Source organism: Mirounga leonina, unplaced genomic scaffold (assembly GCF_011800145.1).
Source record: "Mirounga leonina isolate KUSES-001 unplaced genomic scaffold, KU_Mleo_1.0 Mir_154, whole genome shotgun sequence".
NCBI classification, from domain to species: domain Eukaryota; kingdom Metazoa; phylum Chordata; class Mammalia; order Carnivora; family Phocidae; genus Mirounga; species Mirounga leonina.
In genome coordinates, this window is record NW_023270389.1 from 37557182 (window position 1) to 37577563 (window position 20382).

The 20382-nt window shown below is 39.9% G+C and overlaps 2 protein-coding genes and 1 pseudogene across 8 annotated transcripts in view; 2 read left to right on the plus strand and 1 right to left on the minus strand.

Annotated features, from left to right (window-relative positions):
* NSL1 (NSL1 component of MIS12 kinetochore complex) overlaps positions 1–13885 on the minus strand; it is a 44371-nt gene extending 30486 nt beyond the window's left edge. For both annotated transcript variants that reach the window (XM_035010513.1, XM_035010511.1), the window contains exons 1-4: positions 13631–13885; positions 10618–10693; positions 6014–6144; positions 2898–2952 (exon numbers count right to left, since the gene is read on the minus strand). In XM_035010513.1, the coding sequence (XP_034866404.1) occupies positions 2898–2952; positions 6014–6144; positions 10618–10693; positions 13631–13864 (496 nt within the window). In that variant the 5' untranslated portion in view covers positions 13865–13885. The remainder of the gene's footprint in view (positions 1–2897; positions 2953–6013; positions 6145–10617; positions 10694–13630) is intronic.
* LOC118014664 lies at positions 3907–4005 on the plus strand (annotated as a pseudogene).
* Positions 13886–14002: 117 nt separating the features above from the next.
* Positions 14003–20382, plus strand: part of TATDN3 (TatD DNase domain containing 3) — a 19045-nt gene continuing 12665 nt past the window's right edge. For 4 of the 6 annotated variants that reach the window (XM_035010514.1, XM_035010515.1, XM_035010517.1 and 1 more), the window contains exons 1-4: positions 14003–14086; positions 15807–15839; positions 16749–16822; positions 17458–17542. In XM_035010514.1, coding sequence (XP_034866405.1) covers positions 14021–14086; positions 15807–15839; positions 16749–16822; positions 17458–17542 — 258 coding nt within the window. In that variant the 5' untranslated portion in view covers positions 14003–14020. The other 2 variants (XM_035010519.1, XM_035010518.1) reach the window with 2 other exon arrangements.

Below are 20382 nucleotides of genomic sequence, written 5' to 3' on the forward strand. Positions count from 1 at the left end.
GTAGTTTATTGATGGACTGGATATGAGGAGTTCAGGGGAGGAAACAATCAAGGTTGACTTCTAACTAAAGCAATAATGTAGATTAAAGTGCCATTTACTCAGGGAAAACTCGGAAAAGAACCAGTTAAGGGCATGAACGAATTCTGTTTTATGTTCATCTTTTACACTCAAACATAAGCTCTTTAAAGGCAGAATCTGTCTACTTTATCTCTGTATCCCTCAAAGTTCCTAACATAACTGCCAAATCAATGTTATACACACTGGCTAAGTATTGCTTTTTAAAAACCAGAAAACCTTCTTTAAAAATGTCAGCTTTCAAATAAATAAATTACTTAATATTCTAATAGCAAGAAGAAAAAACTTTCAAGAAATTCCCACAAAAATTTTCCCATGCAGCTTATTCAGACTTTTAGGTTCTATACAAATTTATGCTTTCTATTTTCCTAAGCCATTTTAATTAATTTTGTATGATTTTACCAGTTAGATGTATTATAAGTTATGTATAAGGTATGGCGTAAATGAGAGGATTTATCGTAAGGTTGTTTTTTTTTTGAAAGAGCGTGGGGGGAAGCACGAGTGGGGGGAAGGGGCAGAGGGAGAGGGAGAAGAAGGCTCCCCCCTGAGCAGGGAGCCAGACACGGGGCTCAATCCCAGGATCTTGAGATCATGAACTGAGCCAAAGGCAGATGCTTAACCAACTGAGCCACCCAGGCGTCCCTATAATAAGGTTATTATTACATAGTATCTCTTTATAAACTAGTACTTATGTATTTTAGTTATAGATTATTGAACCCCTCATCTCTTGTGATTCATAATCCAACCTTGGTAATTAGGAAGAACAATGTAATATTTACTGACAGAGCTGGCATTCACACCTAAAGCATCAGGCTCCAAATCTAGAATTTACCATAAAAAAACTGAGGTTCTGGGGCACCTGGGTGGCTCAGATGGTTAAGCGTCTGCCTTCGGCTCAGGTCATGATCCCAGGGTTCTGGGATCGAGCCCCACATTGGGCTCCTGGCTCAGCAGGGAGCCTGCTTCTCCCTCTCCCTCTGCCTCTCTCCCTGCTCATGCTCTCTCTCTCTCTCTCTCTCTCTATCTCTGTGTCTCAGATGAATAAATCTTTAAAAAAAAAAAAAAAATTGAAGTTTGAAGAAATCAAGGGACTTGCCCCAAAATACACAGCTAATAAAATTGTAAGTTAACTTTGCTGTGCTTACAGAACTGATGCTATTCTAAGTTCATAAATATTATGAAAGTGTATAACAACAAAATCTCAAAATTTATCCAAAGTATAGATTCTTAATTATTCTTTTGCTTACTTTTGAAGTAAGAATAATATGATATAAAGGATTTTTCCACTATTACTACATAACTGGAATGGTAGGGGAAAAAAAATCATGTAGACCTTTTAAAGATCATTTAAGTAAATTTGTTTTCCCTACTAAGATAAAAAGGTTACAAGTTTCTTTAGAGGATAATTATATCTAAAAAGTAATACTTGGGGGGATGCCTGACTGGCTCAATTGTAGAGCATGTGATTCTTGATCTCCAGATCATGAGTTTGAGCCCCATGTTGGGTGTAGAATTTAAAAAAAAAAAAAAAAGAAGAAGAAAAGTAATACTTGGGTAATTACTTTACCACAAGTTTCAATTATTATCTTTATATTGTTCAAAATCAAAACAAGTATATGTCAACTACTGCATTTTGGCAACTTCCCCTGTTTAGTGAGCCTAGGTCAACTTTTATTTGTCAAACAGAGTGAATGCTGTGATTTTAACAAATTTCTGAGTATCTATATACTTGTACATTCCCCTCTTGGTTTATCCTCATTGGCACTGGGAGATTTATGAGGGGCAGGAGACATGTTAGAAAGTAGTGCACAATTTGACAAAGATAAAGTACTCAAAACCGTAAGTATAAGAAGCCCATACAAATAAATCAAGGTTTTAATTAAGGTTTTTCTAATAGTTCAGAAATGGTACTTAAAAAAAGGGGTTGTGCATCTGGGTGGCTCAGTCAGTTGAGCATCTGACTCTTGATTTCAGCTCAGGTCATGATCTCGGGGTCATGGGATTGAGCCCTGCATCAGGCTCCATGCTCAGCACAGAGTCTGCTTGTCCCTCTCCCTCTGCTCCTCCCCAGCTCATGTGCATGCGCACGTTCTCTCTAATAAATAAATACAATCTTAAAAAAAGAAAGAAAGAAAGAAAGAAATGGTACTTTTGAGTGCCAAAGGAAAACACCGAAAGGTCTCTTAGGAAAATTGTTACAAATTTTTAAATGTGAGAACAGAACCATTTAAAAATATGTATGATCCACATTTTTAGCAATGCAAATTCTGTTGCTGGATTTACTTAAGTTTTTATCAATTTTATTTCTCTGAGTTTTAAAGGATGCATCTAAATGGAAACAGAACTGAGTTCAAAGGTATATCAAGTATGCATATCTCTTAAGTTCAACATTATATTTTTATTGGATTTTATTTTGGAAACAATGAGAAAACCAATGACGGTTATCACACTGGGGAGTGACACCATGAATGCTTTAACAGTATAACTTTGGCTGTAATACAAAGAATGGACAGTATAGTAGCAGTTAGAAATGGGAAGATACTATAATAGAAGTTAGAGATTGAGAAGATGTAATAGTCTAGGTCAGGGGAGAGCTTTATAAAAGTCCAGATTCCTAGGACCTACTCCTGGAGATTGCTGAGTCAGTACATTTAGAGCAAGTTTTTATAATCCTAGAGAAGAGCTAAACACGGATGACTGGTAGTGAGTTAGAGCATCGAAGGGAAGATACCCTTCACACGGACACCTTTAAAAGAGTATCAGGAACTCATAAAAATTACAAGCTGATACTTCACTTTTACCACAAAGGAGCACTGACTCACCTGGATCAGGGTCATATTTTAGGTCCAATGGATGTACAACAGGGTAGTACTGCTTCTAAACACAATATAAATTAAAACAGATTTAATCACTTAATCCTTCATATAAACATTTCCTTCAACTAATGTAAGCAAATATACTATTAGCTGGTAGAACCATTCTTTTAAAGAAAATGAAAGGGCGGGGCGCAGGGGTAGCTCAGTCAGTTAAGCGTCTGTCTATGGCTCAGGTCGCCTCAGGTCATGATCTCAGGGTCCTCAGAGGATGGAGCCCCTTTTGTTGAGCGTTGAGCTCCCTGCTCAGCGGGGAGTCTGCTTCTCCCTCTCCCTCTGCCCCTCACCACCACCCATCACTAGTGCGCTCTCTCTCTCAAATAAAATCTTTAAAAAAGAAAGAAAAAAAGAAAAAAGGAAAAATTGAAAGAATGAAAGAAGATCCTGAAATCTGTAGGAAAGGAGGCCAAAAGATCAAACTCAGTCTGAATTAGACCTTTTATAGCACTGCCACCTACTGCATACACTAAGAAATAGCACCATAAAAAAAGTTTAAAAAAAGCAAACAAGCAAATTAAAGCCACAGAGATTGAATTTTGTGTTTAAAGTACAAGGTAGTCTCCAAATTATGAATAGACTGTTTTTTCAAAAGTTCATTTTCTTTTTTTTTTTAAAGATTTTATTTATTTATTTGACAGAGAGAGAGTTAGCGAGACCAGGAACAGAAGCAGGGGGAGTGGGAGAGGGAGAAGCAGGCTTCCCGCGGAGCAGGGAGCCCGATGTGGGGCTTGATCCCAGGACCCTGGGATCATGACCTGAGCTGAAGGCAGACGCTTAATGACTGAGCCACCCAGGCGCCCCTCAAAAGTTCATTTTAAGACAATGTTTGGAACTCAGAACTCATATTCGCACAGAAGCGGCTTTAAAAAGTGGCCGCTACCATGTCAGCACACTGAAGCCTATACATCCTGTGATAGGCTGGGACTATGAGAGCAGAACTATAGCATAGGATCCACGGGCTCACTTCGGCGAGCACATACACTAAAACTGAAATGATACAGAGAAGGTTAACATGGCCCCTGTGCAAGGCTGACATGGAGTAAGGCCTACAATTCAGCAAAAAGAGTAAAATGTTCCTCCTTACTCCTGCCCAAAGCCAGCAGGAGCCAAAAATGTTTTCTAAAAGAGCTGCCTTTAGTATCCTCACCCCATCCATCCATTTTGCATCCATTTTTAAACTTCCACAGCAGTACCCACCTAGGCCTGCCAACTTTCTTTCTTTTATGCAATACTGATTACCAATTAGACTCTTTCCAGGAAAGAAGGGGGGTAGTAATAGGGAGAGAGAAAATAAATACATTTTGAATGTTTTTCCTGGAGAAACTTTAAAAAGCAAGGTTGGGAGGGGGGAGATAGAGTAGGGTATTTTTTTGAGAATGCTTTGGAAGAAAAAAAAATGAAAAATTCTGCTTATATTTTTTTCTCATAGAACAATGTCTTTACTGTCTAAAACAATTGCTGACAGGGGCGCCTGGGTGACTCAGTCATTAGGCGTCTGCCTTCGGCTCAGGTCATGATCCCAGGGTCCTGGGATTGAGCCCCGCATCGGGCTCCCTGCTCTGCGGGAAGCCTGCTTCTTCCTCTCCCTCTCCCCCTGCTTGTGCTCCTTCTCTCACTTTGTCTCTGTCAAATAAATAAAATCTTTAAAAAAAAAATTCCTGACAAAAAGCAACTGGAAGATTTAAATGTGAAAGTATGCTAATTTCAAAAATTAATGACAAACAGTATAACATAATTTAAAGCAACATGTGTTTCCAGCTCCAGAGGCAGTGCCATTCCCAGCAAACCTACTCCTACCCCATCATGACTTCTGGAGCAAAACAAATTATACACAATTCATAAAGCAAATTTTGGTGTCATGAACAGGTATTCAGCTGTCATCATCAATTTTAAGCTAAAGGGGTCTTCCAAAATATATAAACATATACAAATAATGTGCCAAACACAAATGACACACAGAAAGAAAAGGCCTAAAAGATAAATTTATTGAGGCTCGTGGGTGGCTCAGTTAAGCAACCGACTCTTGGTTTTGGCTCAGATCATTATCTCAGAGGTTGTGAGATGGAGCCCCAAGTCAGGTTCCATGCTTAACAGGGAGTCTACTTGAAGATTCTCTCCCTCTGCCCCCCCTCAAATAATTAAAATCTTTTAAAAAAAAAAGATAAATTTATTTTTCCTTCCTGGACTCAGAATTGTAAAGTTAGTCTTCCTTCCTCAAATTCTTTTTTTTTTTTTTTTTAAGATTTTATTTATTTGAGAGAGAGAGAATGAGAGAGAGCGAGCACATGAGAGGGGGTAGGGTCAGAGGGAGAAGCAGGCTCCCTGCCGAGCAGGGAGCCCGATGCGGGACTCGATCCAGGGACTCCAGGATCATGACCTGAGCTGAAGGCAGTCGCTTAACCAACTGAGCCACCCAGGCGCCCCCTCAAATTCTATTTTAAAATCAGCTGTGTTTGGGGCACCTGGGTGGCTCAGTCGTTAAGCGTCTGCCTTTGGCTCAGGTCATGGTCCCAGGGTCCTGGGATCGAGCCCTGCATCGGGCTCCTTGCTCTGCGGGAAGCCTGCTTCTCCCTCTCTCACTCCCCCTGCTTGTGTTCCCTCTCTCACTGTGTCTCTCTGTCAAATAAATAAATAAAAATCTTAAAAAAAAAAAAAAAAAATCACCTGTGTTCAAAATCTAGTATAACTTAGAACAGGAAAAAATCGGGCGCCTGGGTGGCTCAGTCGTTAAGCATCTGCCTTCGGCTCAGGTCATGATCCCAGGGTCCTGGGATCGAGTCCCACATCGGGCTCCCTGCTCAGCGGGAAACCTGCTTCTCCCTCTCCCACTCCCCCTGCTGTGTTCCTGTTCTCGCTGTCTCTCTCTGTCATATAAATAAATAAAATCTTTAAAAAAAAAAAAAAAGAACAGGAAAAAATCTTACAAGAGATCAACAGTAGCAATTGAGGAAGAAAAGACAAAATGTCATCTGTGTCCACATAGATATCATCTCATACTTTAATTTTTTAATTGTAGTAAAATAGACATAACACAAAATTTATTATCTCAAAGTAAATCATCTTACCAGAATTTCTTGTTTTGCTTTTATGGTTTTGATGACACATTCCAGGATCTTTCTGGGATACTGCTTACGTTTTGTGGCTATATCTACTATGATTTCATCAAACTGATCTTCAAGTACTTTGATATCAGAATCTATTTCAAGAGAAAAACAATATCAAAAAATTTCTTAAAACACATCGCTTATATTCTATATAAAAATATAACAAGCTAAATTTAGAAAATACAAAATAATTAAGAAAAACAAATATGGCAAGTTAATGGATGCCCCCATTTTGGTGATTAATTCATTTATTTACTCATTGAAAAATCAATTACTGAGCACCTATGGGAAGCCAGGCCGAAATTAGAAAAATACAAAGATGAATATAACATGATCCCTGCTCTCCAGGAGTCCACAGTTCCCTGGAAGAAACATAACTGCGAAACAACTGATAAATGCAATTGAGGTATGAACAAAATGCTATTCGGACAGAGAACGACGGAACCCTAACTCTGCCTAGGGAATTTAAGACTTTGAACAGAAAGCAACATTTGAGCTAATAAGCCTTGAAATATAAATGTAAATCCATTGGATTAAAAAAAGGTGGGACAAAAACTAACAGGGAGAAGCATTTTAGGCAGAGGAAACTGTATTTGCAAGATCATAGAGGTTTTGGGAAACTTTGTTCTAAAACTAAAAGTTCTAAATGGCTGCAGGATAAAGTGTAAGGAAAGGATGATAAAATATAAAAGAACTAGACTGTAAAGGGCACTTAATGTCAGAGTTTCCAACATGTTTTGACTTCATTATGTGCTGCACCAAAGCTGTGACAGTAGCAGAGTGGAATAGCTAAATCTGAAGTAGACACAACTGGAACAGTAGGAAAAAGTAAGAGACACGGTGACTTTATAATTTATTTGATTTAACTAAAACTATTTATCTGTTGCTTTCCTGTTTTAAAATAGTGAATCTCAAACTCCAGCAGAAAAATTACATGAGGAACTTGTCAGAAGCGCAGAAATTTTGATTCAACAGAAGCTTCTGGAATGGGGCCCCAAAATTAAGCACCGAAGATGAAATGAATGCAGGTGGTACATCAACCTTATTTTGAAAATCATCTTTAAAAATAAGTAGTGGGTGCCTGGGTGGCTCAGATGGTTGGGCGTCTGCCTTCGGCTCAGGTCATGATCCCAGGGTCCTGGGATCGAGTCCCACATCGGGCTTTCTGCTCAGTGGGGAGCCTGCTTCTCCCTCTGCCTCTCTCTCTCTGTCTCTTATGAATAAATAAATAAAATCTTTAAAAAAAAAAAATAAGTAGTTAAAAACACTAAAGAATGGGGTGCCTGGGTGGCTTAGTTGATTAAGGGTCTGACTCTCAATTTCGGCTCAGGTCATGATTTCAGGGTCTTGGGATCCAGCCCAGAGTGGCTCCGTGCTCAGGGGGGGAATCTAATTGAGGATTCTCACCTTCTCCCTCTGCCCCATCATTGCTCACGTGCACACACGAACCTTCACTCTCTCTCAAATAAATAAATCTTTAAAAAAAAAAATACTAAAGAGCTAGGTCATTGGCTTAGCTGGTCTCATCACACCTGTTCTGCTATGTCATAGTCTATGCTAGAAATATATCTATTTTATTAAGTAGAATCTTCATTAAGAAGTCTGAAACAGTGATATTTATTATTGGAAACTTTCAAACATTGCCGATATATATATATATATATATGCACACACATACATATTGGGTAAAGATTAATGAAGTACATCAGGTATCTCTCATTCATGTAACAAATATTAAGTCCAACTAAATTCTTTTGAGAGTATTATGAGAAAAACAGTCACTGCTTACTTTGAACACTCATTTAGATGAGCAGCCCTTCCTAAATTTTAATTTATCCATATAAAAAGTTCACTCATTAGCCTGAAATAATGTACTATTTCACAGTTAAAAAAAAAAAAAGTCTCCCAGCTAAAGCTTCTATGGAGCAGGAAAATGGTTTTTTAGCGCCACCTAATGATAAAACTACAAAACTGAAATATATAAACAATTTTAGCAGGGAAGATTTTGTCACCAATTTAACAAGTATTTACTGTGTCCCTACTATATGCCAAGCTAAGTGTTGAAAAACAAATATAGCCCATGCTCTCAAGGAACTTACACCTTAATTCTTAAATGTACCTGGTCAAGCCTGAAGTCAAGTCCTTTCAGGGTAGTTACAGAGGAAGGGAGAAAGTTGTTTTCACTTGTATATTCATTCACTTTTTTTCCTTTTACTTGTTCACTCATTTTTACAGTGATCCCAGTGAACAAAACAGACAAAAACCTCTGCCCTTGCGAAGCTTACTTATTGCTTCTATGTATTAGATCAGATACAAATGCTTTTAATCCTATCTGCTGAACCTTTATCTCTCCTTTCCTACCATCTTAGGGCAAGTCTTCACCATCTTTTACTGTACTATTTCAATAACTTCCCTAAGATCAGCCTGCCTTGAATTTCACCCCTCTCTAATCCACCCCTACATAGCCAGCAGTTAGTGTTCTAAAACACAAAGCTTTTCATGTAAATTCTATTTTAAAAATCTCTACTGGTTCCCCATTGCCTACAGGATAAAGTACAAATTCCTTAGCAAACCCTCAAGGTTCTTTGTGATTTGGCCCCAACTTATCTCTCTGGCCACACCTACCATTTTAGTTTTCCCAATTCATTTTTGACATATTCCAAACATATCACTCCATTGTGCCTTTGTACATGCTGTTCTCTCTGCTTCAAATATCCTTCCTCCTTTTTATCTAGCATGCTGTCATTCATTAAATGCATTTAATTTAACAACAATCTACTCTGTTGGGTCTTATCCCCCTTCCTAAACAGTATAGTAATTCCTTGTCCATTTCCTTCCATTAACAATGAGTTCCTAAATAGTAAGACCATGTGTTTTCATCTACATCCTAGAATTTGGTATGGTGCTTGGCATTATCAAGGGCCCATGAAAGAAGGTAAAATTGTAGTATTCTCAACTATTTCCCCTCATGATTATAGGAAGGAAAAGGGACAAAGAATAACCACACTCTACCCAGGCTGCCAACCTATCAGAAAATATATATCTTAATCTATAAATTGATGAATCATATTGCTAAAGGCAGCCTGGAGCAACAATAAAGCAACTCCAAAGTGACTTCAGAGAACAAGAGTCAAATACACAGGAAAGCCTGTATAGTTTAAAAATACTTTAGGTGATTGTGATACACTCCCTCTTCCCTACTAACTGGCAATCATTCTGATAAAATTTGGGAAATCTAATGTTATTGCTTTTACCATCTCAATATATAAACCAGAAAGTAAATTTTGGTGACTTTGAAGAGATAACTATAATAATCCCAAGGATTAGACAGTGAAGTTTTCTGGGCAAAGTATTATCTTAATGTTGAGAAGAAAAATTATAACCACAGAGGGTGGATAGAATGAGCTTGGAATCAGCTCAAGGGTATAACTGGATAGCAAGTAATATCAAGCAGTGATACCAAGTTATGCTGGTCAGACTCTGTAATATCACCATGGGGAAAGACAAGACACTCTGACCCTCTTGTCAGGGTAGCCCTTCTCCTAGACTTTGCTGGAGAATTCTGACTCTCTTCTCACACAAATCTTTCCTTTTCTACTAAATTTTTTCCTTCTTACACTGACCACTGACCATTTTCTTTCCATTAAAACTTTGATTTTTTTTAGATATGTCAACACCATTAGTTAGGGTACAATCATGTCTGCTTTGAAGAAAGTATTCTGGGGCACCTTGGTGGCTCAGTTGGTTAAGCATCTGCCTTCAGCTCAGGTCATGATCCCGGGGTCATGGGATGGAGCCCCTCATCAGGCTCCCTGCTCAGCAGGGAGTCTGCTTCTCCCTCTCCCTCTGCAGCTCCCCCTGCTTGTGCTCTCTCACGCTCGCTCTCTCTGTCAAATAAATTAATTAAATCTTTAAAAAAAAGGAAGTATTCTGTCTCTAAAGAGCCTTCTCCATATATTTACCTCATCCTTTACATGGTTGGTACTCTTATAATTTAACTTCATACTTCTAAGGGTACTTTGCTATCTACTATAAGGATCATTTGTAAAAATACAACTTGATTTATAAGGTATTACTCACAGAAATTCTCTGGGCCTGTTTCTTCATCTGGAGATAGTTGTACAGTATTTTCCAGTAAACTACTGACAAGGGTACTTTCAAAGACTAATGAGGTGAAAATCTTGTTGAGAATGCCAGATAGCATATATAAAAATATCAAGGTACCTACTGGGTAGTTTGCCTCAGTAGTCTTCTAGATGTTTCCCTTTTCCCCCCAGTGAAGGAAATTTTTTAAAAGAAGGGACACTGAGGGGTGCCTGGGTGGCTCAGTCCTGGGATTGAGCCCTACATGGGGCTCCCTGCTCAATGGGGAACCTGCTTCTCCCTCTGTGCCCCCCTACTCCGCTGGTGCTCTCACTCTGCTCTCTCTCTCTCAAATAAATAAATAAATAAATCTTAAAAAAAAAAAAAGACTGAAAATGGGGATTAAAAATTAGCATTCGAGATAAAATTAGCTACAAAAACAACTCAGAAATTAATGACAGAAGGAAAGTTAAATCACATACCCATAAAATTATCTGAAGCTTCCTGCCATGCTTGCCCATTAATGCTGACATTCTCTTGCACAGCTGATTCAAAAGTCTGAAATAAATTCACAATACTCAAGTCACTAAAAATAACTTAAATATTGAACTAAAACATTTTGGCAAAATAAGAATTTCAGATTTGTAATACAGAATATCAAGAAAAATAGACTAGCTTATTAGTATATTCTTTTCAATGAAGATTCCATTTCAATCATTGATTCTACCTACATTTTAGCTCTGATAATAACCATTACACTACATCTGAGAAAATTTGATGCAAAAATTTATATACTCCTTAAATGAAGAAAAAATACAAGCTAACAAAGTTGAGCTCAGCTGAGTCTCAAGGGTACAAGTACTACATATGCTGCTGAACAAGCATCAGTGTTAACAAGGAAAAAATGCTTAAAACAAAGTAAAATTAATTTCTACTTCATAAAGGACTATTTTTTTTAGAGATGTACACTGAAGTACACAGAAATCAAATGACATGAGCTCTGAAGTTTGCTTTAAAATAGGAAGTGTAGGGGCACCTGGGTGGCTCAGTCGGTTAAGCGACTGCCTTCAGCTCAGGTCATGATCCCAGGGTCCTGGGATCGAGCCCCGCATAGGGCTCCCTGCTCGGCGGGAAGCCTGCTTCTCCCTCTGCCCCTCACCCTGCTTGTGTTCCCTCTCTCGCTGTGTCTGTCAAATAAATAAATAAAATCTTAAAAAAAAAAAAAATTTTGGTGATGGATATACAGGTGTCCACTGTACTAGTCTGTTTTTTGTAAGGTTAAAAATGTTTATACTACATTAAAAAATAAGGGACTAAAGGAATTTGATAGTGCCATTAAAATTTTAAATGCACATTCCCTATTACCTAACAATTTCACTTCTAGCAATGTATCCTAAAAAACTGTTCTCATAAAAACATAAAAAGGATGTACTAGTAATGTTTGTTAAAACACTATTTGAAATTATAAAATACTGAGGGGAAAATAAAATCTAAATTCAAATTCGGAACATGGTTAAATATACTATATCCATATCATGCAATACTAAAAAAGAATAAAGTATATCTCTACCTAACATTGACAAATAATAGTCGAAGACAGATTTGGTAGAGAAAAAAAAAAGCTAAATTGCTAAATACATCATCCTAACACTATTAATGTAAAAAACAAACAAAAATCTAAAACAGCAGAGAGATGTAAAGCCATTAAAAAATGTATAGGATTACACCCTCCATGGGCCCTCCAAAATAGTAAGTTATTTCCAGGAAGGAAGAGGGATGGGGGAGAGGAATTCAGACTTTTGTTTTATGCTGTTTTTTACAATGAGAATGTATTTTACACACTTTGTAGAAGTAAAAATAAGCATAAATCAAATGACTGATAATTATGAGTTAACGTACACACTCTACATTTTAAAGATTTTATAAAATAAAATCCTTACTTTATATATGGGCATTCAAGGATTATCTCAGAATACAAACTGTAATATTCATTGCACAATCATATCAATGGGATTTTTTTTAGAATACCCATTACAATATTACATGGTTTTAGATAAAGAGATATGTCAACATAATTAAAGCCTCTGCCTTTTATCTGCTTTTAATATAAAACACAAGTGAATTCCTTGGTAGTTTAAGTCTTCAAACTTTTATCTTCTAATTCACTTTATCATCCATTAAATAAGGTTTAATAGGTTAAGCCAAGCTCCTCTTTTTCTGTAAAGTAAATGTTCTAAATATGTTAGCACTTCTTAGAAAGGGGCAAATTCTAAGATCATTATGCAACAAAACAGTCTTCTCCCAAAAACTACTAAAAATGTCCTGAGGTATGTCTCTATTCTTCCCTTCCTTGCAAGAAGGTAGTAACAGCGTTACTGTATACAAAACTGGAACACAGACTCGCTACCCAGGTGCTGTTTCTTTATTCTTCCATTTGACGTTTATTTTTATTGTTTGCACTGTGGTCATTCGAACTCACAAGTGTGCTGCATTATGAACTTTTAAACTTATTTTCTAGAGATAGATTGTATGCTTCCTTAAGGCAGGTACCAATCCCTCAATGCTGTGTCTTTCCTCAAAAAACTAGCTTCTTCAGGGCTTTGCAAAATATGTGAGAAAGGAAGGGGAAATGTTATGAGGGCCAGCGAAGTTATTAATCAAGACAGCTTCCTTATCTACTTTAGAGTTGGAGGGAAAATGTTTTCACGACTTTACATGAAGTTCTAAAACAGGTAAAAGGAAAAGACCAAAGGCCAGTGCGGTGACTGGCTGACTTCCAGGATTACCCCTTCCTAGAGAATTCCTCCTAGAGTCAGTCTGCACTGTCCAATAGGGGAGCCACTGGCTACTCTGTGGTTACTGAGGCCTTAAAATGTGGCTATAGCCCTAAAGGAGATGAGCTCTAAATTTACGCCACCAGATTTGAAAAGCTTAGTAGGAACAAAAGAATAGAAAAGATCTCGTTCGTTTCCTTTTTACTATTATAAGTTAAAACGGTATCGTGGATAGAGCGGGCTAAATAAAACATAACATTAAAATTAATTTCACCTAGGGTGCCTGGGTGGCTCAGTTGGTTGAGCGACTGCCTTCGGCTCAGGTCATGATCCTGGAGTCCCTGGATCGAGTCCCGCATCGGGCTCCCTGCTCGGCAGGGAGTCTGCTTCTCCCTCTGATCCTCCTCCCTCTCATGCTCTCTCTCTCTCTCAAATAAATAAATAAAATCTTTTAAAAAAAATTAATTTCACCTATTTTTTTCTTCCTTTAATTTCAAGTTACATACATAGCTCGCCTTGTATTTTTCTACTGGAAGGCGCTGGTCTAAGCGATTAATACCCAGCTGACACTAGCATCTATTTCGACCCCTCGCGTTTCTCGGGCTTCTTCTACCGGAGCGGGCAGCACCGTTAACTTTGCGAAGCCTGTCGTAGGCTCCTTCTGGGCCTTGAGAGGGGTACAGGGTAAGGGGGTGATAAGAGATAGCTACCGGGCCCGTACCCACTGCACATCCCGCAGCGCAGGCTCCCGAATCTCCTCTGGCAGCGCGTCCCCGAGCTTTTCCACAAAGCGGCCGCACAGTTCTAGCATTTCCGTCACGGCCCGCTTCGAGGTGCAGCGCACCCGGAAGTCCTCTCGGGAGGTGCCGGCGACCGAGGCCCCGTCGTCCGCGCCGGCCACTCTCTCCACGTCCCGCGGAGGGGAAGGGACCACCAGCACGGGAGCCGCTGCCATTTTTCCAGTTTGAACTGCGGGCGGGAACGCTGGGAGCGGAAGGGCGGGCTCCCACTGGGGGAAGAGGCCCGCGTCCGGCCGGAAACTGAACGGGTGCAGCGGCAGCGTTCCGCCTGAGGCTCGGCGGGAGAGTGGAGGGCGGCGGCGGCTGTGGCGATGGGGGCGGTGGGCCTAGGGTTGGTGGACTGTCACTGCCACCTCTCGGCCCCGGACTTTGACAGCGTACGTATGGGCGAGGCCCGGCCCTGGGAGCGGGGAGGCCCTCCCGTCCTTTCCCTTCAGGTTATTTTTGCTCTCCTCCCTTAGGACCAAGCCTCAGATCCTCCCAGGCCCCTGTTCGTGGCCCTGAGTGACTTGCCCCTGGCTCTCTATTTAACTTCAGTCATTCTGATTTTTCTTTCTGACCCTGAATAGCGTTAAGCTCTCTATTCCTGCGTGGCTTTTATTTGCCCTTCCCGCTTACGAGAGGGCTTCTGCCCTACCTTCCCTTGCTTGGCCCGGCTGTTTACCCCACCGGCCTCGGCCTCGCAGCTCCTGGCCTGGCCGAGCATCCACTTTGCCCAGGAGAAGTGTGCTCTCGGTACTTACCGGCGCGCCGTGTGCTCCTATTCTAATGGGGGAGAGAAGCAAACAGAAAGAACAGAACACACACAAAATCCGAGTTACCAAGTGTTTTACCAGCTACATTGGAAACCAGAGGCTGATAAATGAGAAGGAAGAGCAAAGTCTCTTAAGGGGGAAGACCTCTCAAGAGGTGACACTTCGTTTGGAACTGGAAAGGCAAAGAGCCAGCCGAGCAAGGAGGTGGGTGTACGCGGTGTAGAAAGCAAGCAGATCGCAGGCTCCAGACAGGATAGAATTTGACGCATTCAAGCTACAAAAAGGCTAGGTGGAGGGTGATGAGCTAGAGAGAGCCCCTGGAATAAGACTAGAGGGTTGCAGGGGATAGGTGACGTAGGTCAGTAAGGACAAGGTAGATCCAGTAAAGGTGTTTGGGTTTTTTGTTTTTTAAGGGAGAGTGACAAGATCTGATTTCCATTTTAAAAACCATTTTGCTGATGGAGAGCAAGTGTGGAAGTTAGAAAACCAGTTTGAAGGCTTTTGCTGTATGTAGACAGCAGATGATGATGATTGCAGGGGAGTTTGAGAAAAGTAGGTGGATTCAGTGTGTGTTTTAGAGCCAGAATCTATGGTACATGCTGAGGAATTGGATGTGGAGAGGGAGAGAAAGAGAGGACATGAGGATGCTGTAGGGAGGATGGTGGTGCTGTTTACTGAGAGGAGGGAAGACTGAGGTTGGGGAGGGCAGATAGAAGGAATAGGTTTGTAGAGGAGAGCCATGTTTGGCACATGTTGAAGCCTAATATCCATCCAAATGGAAATGTCATATAGTCGATTTTAAATGTCAGTTTTGGGCTCAGGAGAGAATTCTAGGCTGGAGCTCAAAACTGGGGACTCGTTAGCATAATGATGATATCAAAACCTATGGATGCCATCACCTGAGGTGTGTACAGAGAGAGGAGCACAGGGTCCTGAAATCCAATAGAGGAGAGAGCCAGCTAAGGAGACTGAAAGTAGCAGCTAGTGGAGGGTGGTGTTTGCAGGAGAGCGGTATTGCAGAAGCCAAGAGTGGGAAATATTTCAGGAAGAAGGAAGAAATGGACAAGTGAGGAGTTCTTAATGCTGCTGAGGGGTAGAGTAAGGGGAGGACAGAGAAGTGTCCTTTATATTTGACAATAACAGTTTCTGTTTTAGTGGAGTAGGAACAGAAGCCAGATTTTACTGAGAGAAAGGAAGAGTAAACAGAAGGTGGGGGAGTGTAGCTCTTCACATTCTATCACACTGTTCCTTGCCATTGTTGTCTCAACTACACTGATATACACAGCCAAAGAGCAGTTAGTTATTCATCTAAAATAATTGTGATGACTTATGCTTATTTTAGGATCTGGATGATGTGTTGGAGAAAGCCAAGAAGGTAAGTCAATATCTATAATTGCCCTTTGTTTTCCTATTAATTTCAATCTAGAACAGCTTGAAATTTAGATTTACTATGCCTATGTTGCTTTGTTAATAAGTAGCATTAATTTACTGTTTACTATATGCCAGGCACGGAGCTTAGTCCTTTCTGTACATATCTCATTTAATGTTTCACAACATCCTTATGAAGAAGCTGCTATTTTAGAGCCAAACATTACCCATTTGATAGAGGAGGAAACTCAGACCTACAGATTAATTTATCCAAAGATACACTGCTAGTAAAGTGATACAGACAAGATAGTCTGAATCCAAAACATGTTCCCACAGCTACCATGCTTACCAGTTATATGGAACAGATCGGTCTGTCTCCCAGTTCTAAAATTAACATTATTCCAGAGATCTTGAAGAAATTATAAAAGTTTTCTGAGACATTTTGATTTGTTTCAGGAAAAAAAATACTAATTTTTGGAAGTTTTTATGAAATTCATTGTAACTACCTCTTTGTAACTTTCCCTTAAAGTGATAGTCAGAAACGGTTGCCAATACATTTTTACATACACAGCTATCATTCAATATGGCAGGTTAATAAGGAGCATGGGCTCTGGAGTTACACAGGCATAATGATCTTGAGCAAGTTATTTGACTCCATCCAGAACTGCTGATCAATATGATGGATTACAGCAATGCCTACCTCATAGGGCTGTGTAGATTAAATGAGGTAATATTTATATTCACTGAACATAGTGCCTGAAACATAGTAAGTACTCAGTGATTGCCATCATGATTATATTGATGGAGTATGAGTGAGCAAGAATAACTGAAAGTACAGAAGATTATAAATTTCTCTTCAGTTATGTTAGATGTGTATTGTTTGAGATTCTAACTATTCTATTCATTTTTGTTTCAGGCCAATGTTATGGCTCTTGTGGTGGTTGCTGAACATTCAGGAGAATTTGAAAAGATAATGCAGCTTTCAGAAAGGTGCTACTTTTCATTAAGAATTTAAAGAGTTGCTGGACGCTTGGGTGGCTCAGTCGTTAAGCGTCTGCCTTCAGCTCAGGTCATGATCCCAGGGTCCTGGGATCGAGTCCCACATCGGGCTCCCTGCTCCGCGGGAGGCCTGCTCCTCCCTCTCCCACTCCCCCTGCTTGTGTTCCTGCTCTCACTATGTCTCTCTCTGTCAAATAAATAAATAAAAATCTTCAAAAAAAAAAAAAGAATTTAAAGAGTTGCTGGGGCGCTTGGGTGGCTCAGTGGGTTGAGCGTCTGCCTTCGGCTCAGGTCATGATTTCAGGGTCCTGGAATCGAGCCCTGTGTTGGGCTCCCTGCTAGATGGAGAGTCTACTTCTCCCTCTCTCCCTCTGCCCCTCCCCCCTGCTTGTGCTCTCTCCCTCAAACAAATAAAATCTTAAAAAAAAAATAAGAATTTAAAGAGTTGCTAATAAGGATGCAGTTATGTCATATTTGTACTATCAAAGGTCATCCAATTTTAAAGAGAATGAGAAGAAGAAAATCCATCAACATAGCCCTAAAAAATTCTTTCATACTTGTTCTTTAGCGTAACATTGTCTACTAGTTTAATATTCCTGCTTTCTTAATTTGTTCTACATTTTTAGGTATAAGGGGTTTGTCCTGCCGTGCTTGGGTGTTCACCCTGTTCAAGGAGTTTCACCAGGAGATCAAAGAAGTGTCACATTAAAGGTAAAAGTCATATAAAACAAGAACCATAAAAAATGATACCTTTGTTTCAGTAATGCTCCTCTTTCTGATTTATATTCTAAGGCAATAATCCAGAAGAAGGAAATGCTACCTTTCACAAAGGTGTTTGTTGCAGCATTATTTGTAGTAGAGAAAAAAAACAGAAACAACCTAGAGGCTCAGAAATTAAGGAAAAATTAACTTGTAGAGTGTTAAATATACGTATGTATGTATGGAATGCATACATGGAAGCTGAGAAGGATAAGGTTTATTTTATGTAGCAATGAGGAAAAATGTTTACAATATAATATAGGGAGAAAAGCAGGATGCCAAATGGCTTATTCCCTAGTTGTGACGTTCATGTGAAAATATATTCTGTAAGGAAAAGACTAGAGGGAAAAACACAGAAATGACATTAGCTGTGATGATCGGGTAGTTTTCACATTTTTTACCATGTTGTCATATTGTTTGGCCAAAAAGTGATAAAATATCCAGAAAAAGAAAGATACAAATTCATAGATATAGTACCGTAAGGGAACACAGTATCATCTTGAACGTTAAACTGTCTCTAATGGAATGCTCTTGACTTATGAAACTGTAGTGCTTTTATACCGACCGGCTCTAAAACAAATCCTACCCACAAGATCTCATTGACTGACAATAGCCAATATGTCTCATATTTCAGACTCATCTCCTAACTTGTCATCGGGAGGTCCAGTTTCTTAAGTGCTTTATTACATAAATGTGAGTGATAGCACCCCCCATTTTTAAGAAGGAAAGACTTTCTGTTACCTATGAATAAATTAAGATACAAGGTCTTTCATTTTTTATAGTAATGAATATGTATTCCTACATTAGGATACCCCAGATAGTTCTGTTTATTTTGAAACAAAATTGTTTTTAATTCACTTCAAGTAAAAATAAATACTTGTCCTGTAGTTCTCCTGAGTTGTTCTCCTGGGATGATAAAATTAGTTAAATTGCCAGAGAGATACAGTTCCCAAAATGTTGGGGATCATAGCAGGACAGCATTTATTTCATTTATATAGAGATTTATATGACTAGGCATTCATTTAGTTAGTCAGTCAGCAAGTGTTTACTGAGCACCTACTGCATTCCAAGCACTGCTGTAAGCACTGTAGAGTGAAATCCCTCTCATGGAAGCTAGATTCTAGTCGGGGGCAGACAGACAATCAACAATTAGATACATGGACAGGAAAACTGTAGATAGCACTCAGTGCTTTAAGACAATCAAACAAGATTATGTGATAGGGATTGTGGATGCTGATTTTTGGATTGTAGTCAAGGAAGGCCTCTCTGAGATGGTGATATGAGAACTGCAGCCTGAATGCTGCCAAGGAGTTGGCCCTGCAGAGAGAGGGCTCAGAGTGTTGTAGGCAAACGAAACAACCCAGCACAAAGGTCCTAAGGTAGGAATGAGCTTGACGTGGTCAAGAAACAGAAAGAGAGCTGCTGTGGCCGAGGGAAGGGGAAGTAACGGTGGCGGGGTCAGAGGGACTGGGCAGGGAGCACCGCGTCCAGGGCCTTGCTGGAGTTCAGTTTGCATCAGTGGGGGGATTCGAAGTGAGGAGGGACAAGATGGGATTTATGTTTTGAAGAGATCCCCTTGGGTATGGTGTGAAGAACAAATTTTGAAGAGTGCAAAAAAACAAGACAGGAAGAGTGAGAAGACCACTGCAGTAGTCCCTGGGAGAGAGGATGGCAGACTGGACCAGAGTGCCAGCAGCAGAGGCGAGAGGGAAGTGGCTGGATTTGACATATTTTGGCATAAATGTAGAACTGATAGAACTGTTTAACTTACAAAACTAATGAGAATAGCAACATTAGATAGGTAATTCCAGATTCTCAAAGCAGATATGAACTCATAAAATCTCAGGATAGCCCTCTGGAAAACACCAGAGATAAGCAATTATTCCTCTTTTATTCTTAGTGTGCTTATAGTCCATAGCCTAGTTTAGTTTTCTCATAACGATTAGATTATAAACCCCTAATATAAACCCCTGATACTTGGTATGTAGTAAGTGTTTAGTAAATTCACTTGGTTCATAAAATTAAAGTTCCTGGGGCGCCTCGGGGCTCAGTCAGTTGAACACTGGGACTCTTGATTTCACTTCAGGTTTCTATCCCAGGATCATGAGATCAAACCCCACGTTGGGCTCCACCCTGGGTGTGGTGCCTGCTTGGGATTCTGTCTCTCCCTTTGCCCTTCCTCGCTCTAATAAATAAAATTAAAATTGCCTAGCTCACACAAATCTTTCAGCATATTCCTGAACTTATCCATTCAATAAATATTACTACCAGGCAGGGCTTGGGACCCAGAGATATTTCAGGGAACCACAATTCACTGTGTGTGATCTACTGCCCTCTGCAGGCAGGGCATGTGCTCTGCAGTTGGCTCCCCTCCCTGCTTGGCCTGCTTCACACATTTGTGTTACACACCTGACCCTGTTTTCAAGATTGTAAAGACTAAACATTTTGTTTAATAAAAAAACTATTGTAATTATTTAAAATCATTCAGAATCAATCTGCTCTCCTTCCCTTTTGCCCTCCGTCCCCCTTTCTCCTCCTCCTTTCTTTCTTCTCTCGTCTTTCAGCAGCATAATGGGAACAGCACAGGCTTTGAAGTCAGAGACCTGGCCTATTGGCTTCTTTGATCTGTGGCACTTCACTTTGCTAAGTCTCAATTTCCTCATTTGTAAACCATGAATAATTATACAATGGTAGTAGTCCCGGTCATAGGTGTAGAGGTATAGGATCTTTAAAAACCCCATAATAGGGGCGCCTGGGTGGCTCAGTTGGTTAAGCGACTGCCTTCGGCTCAG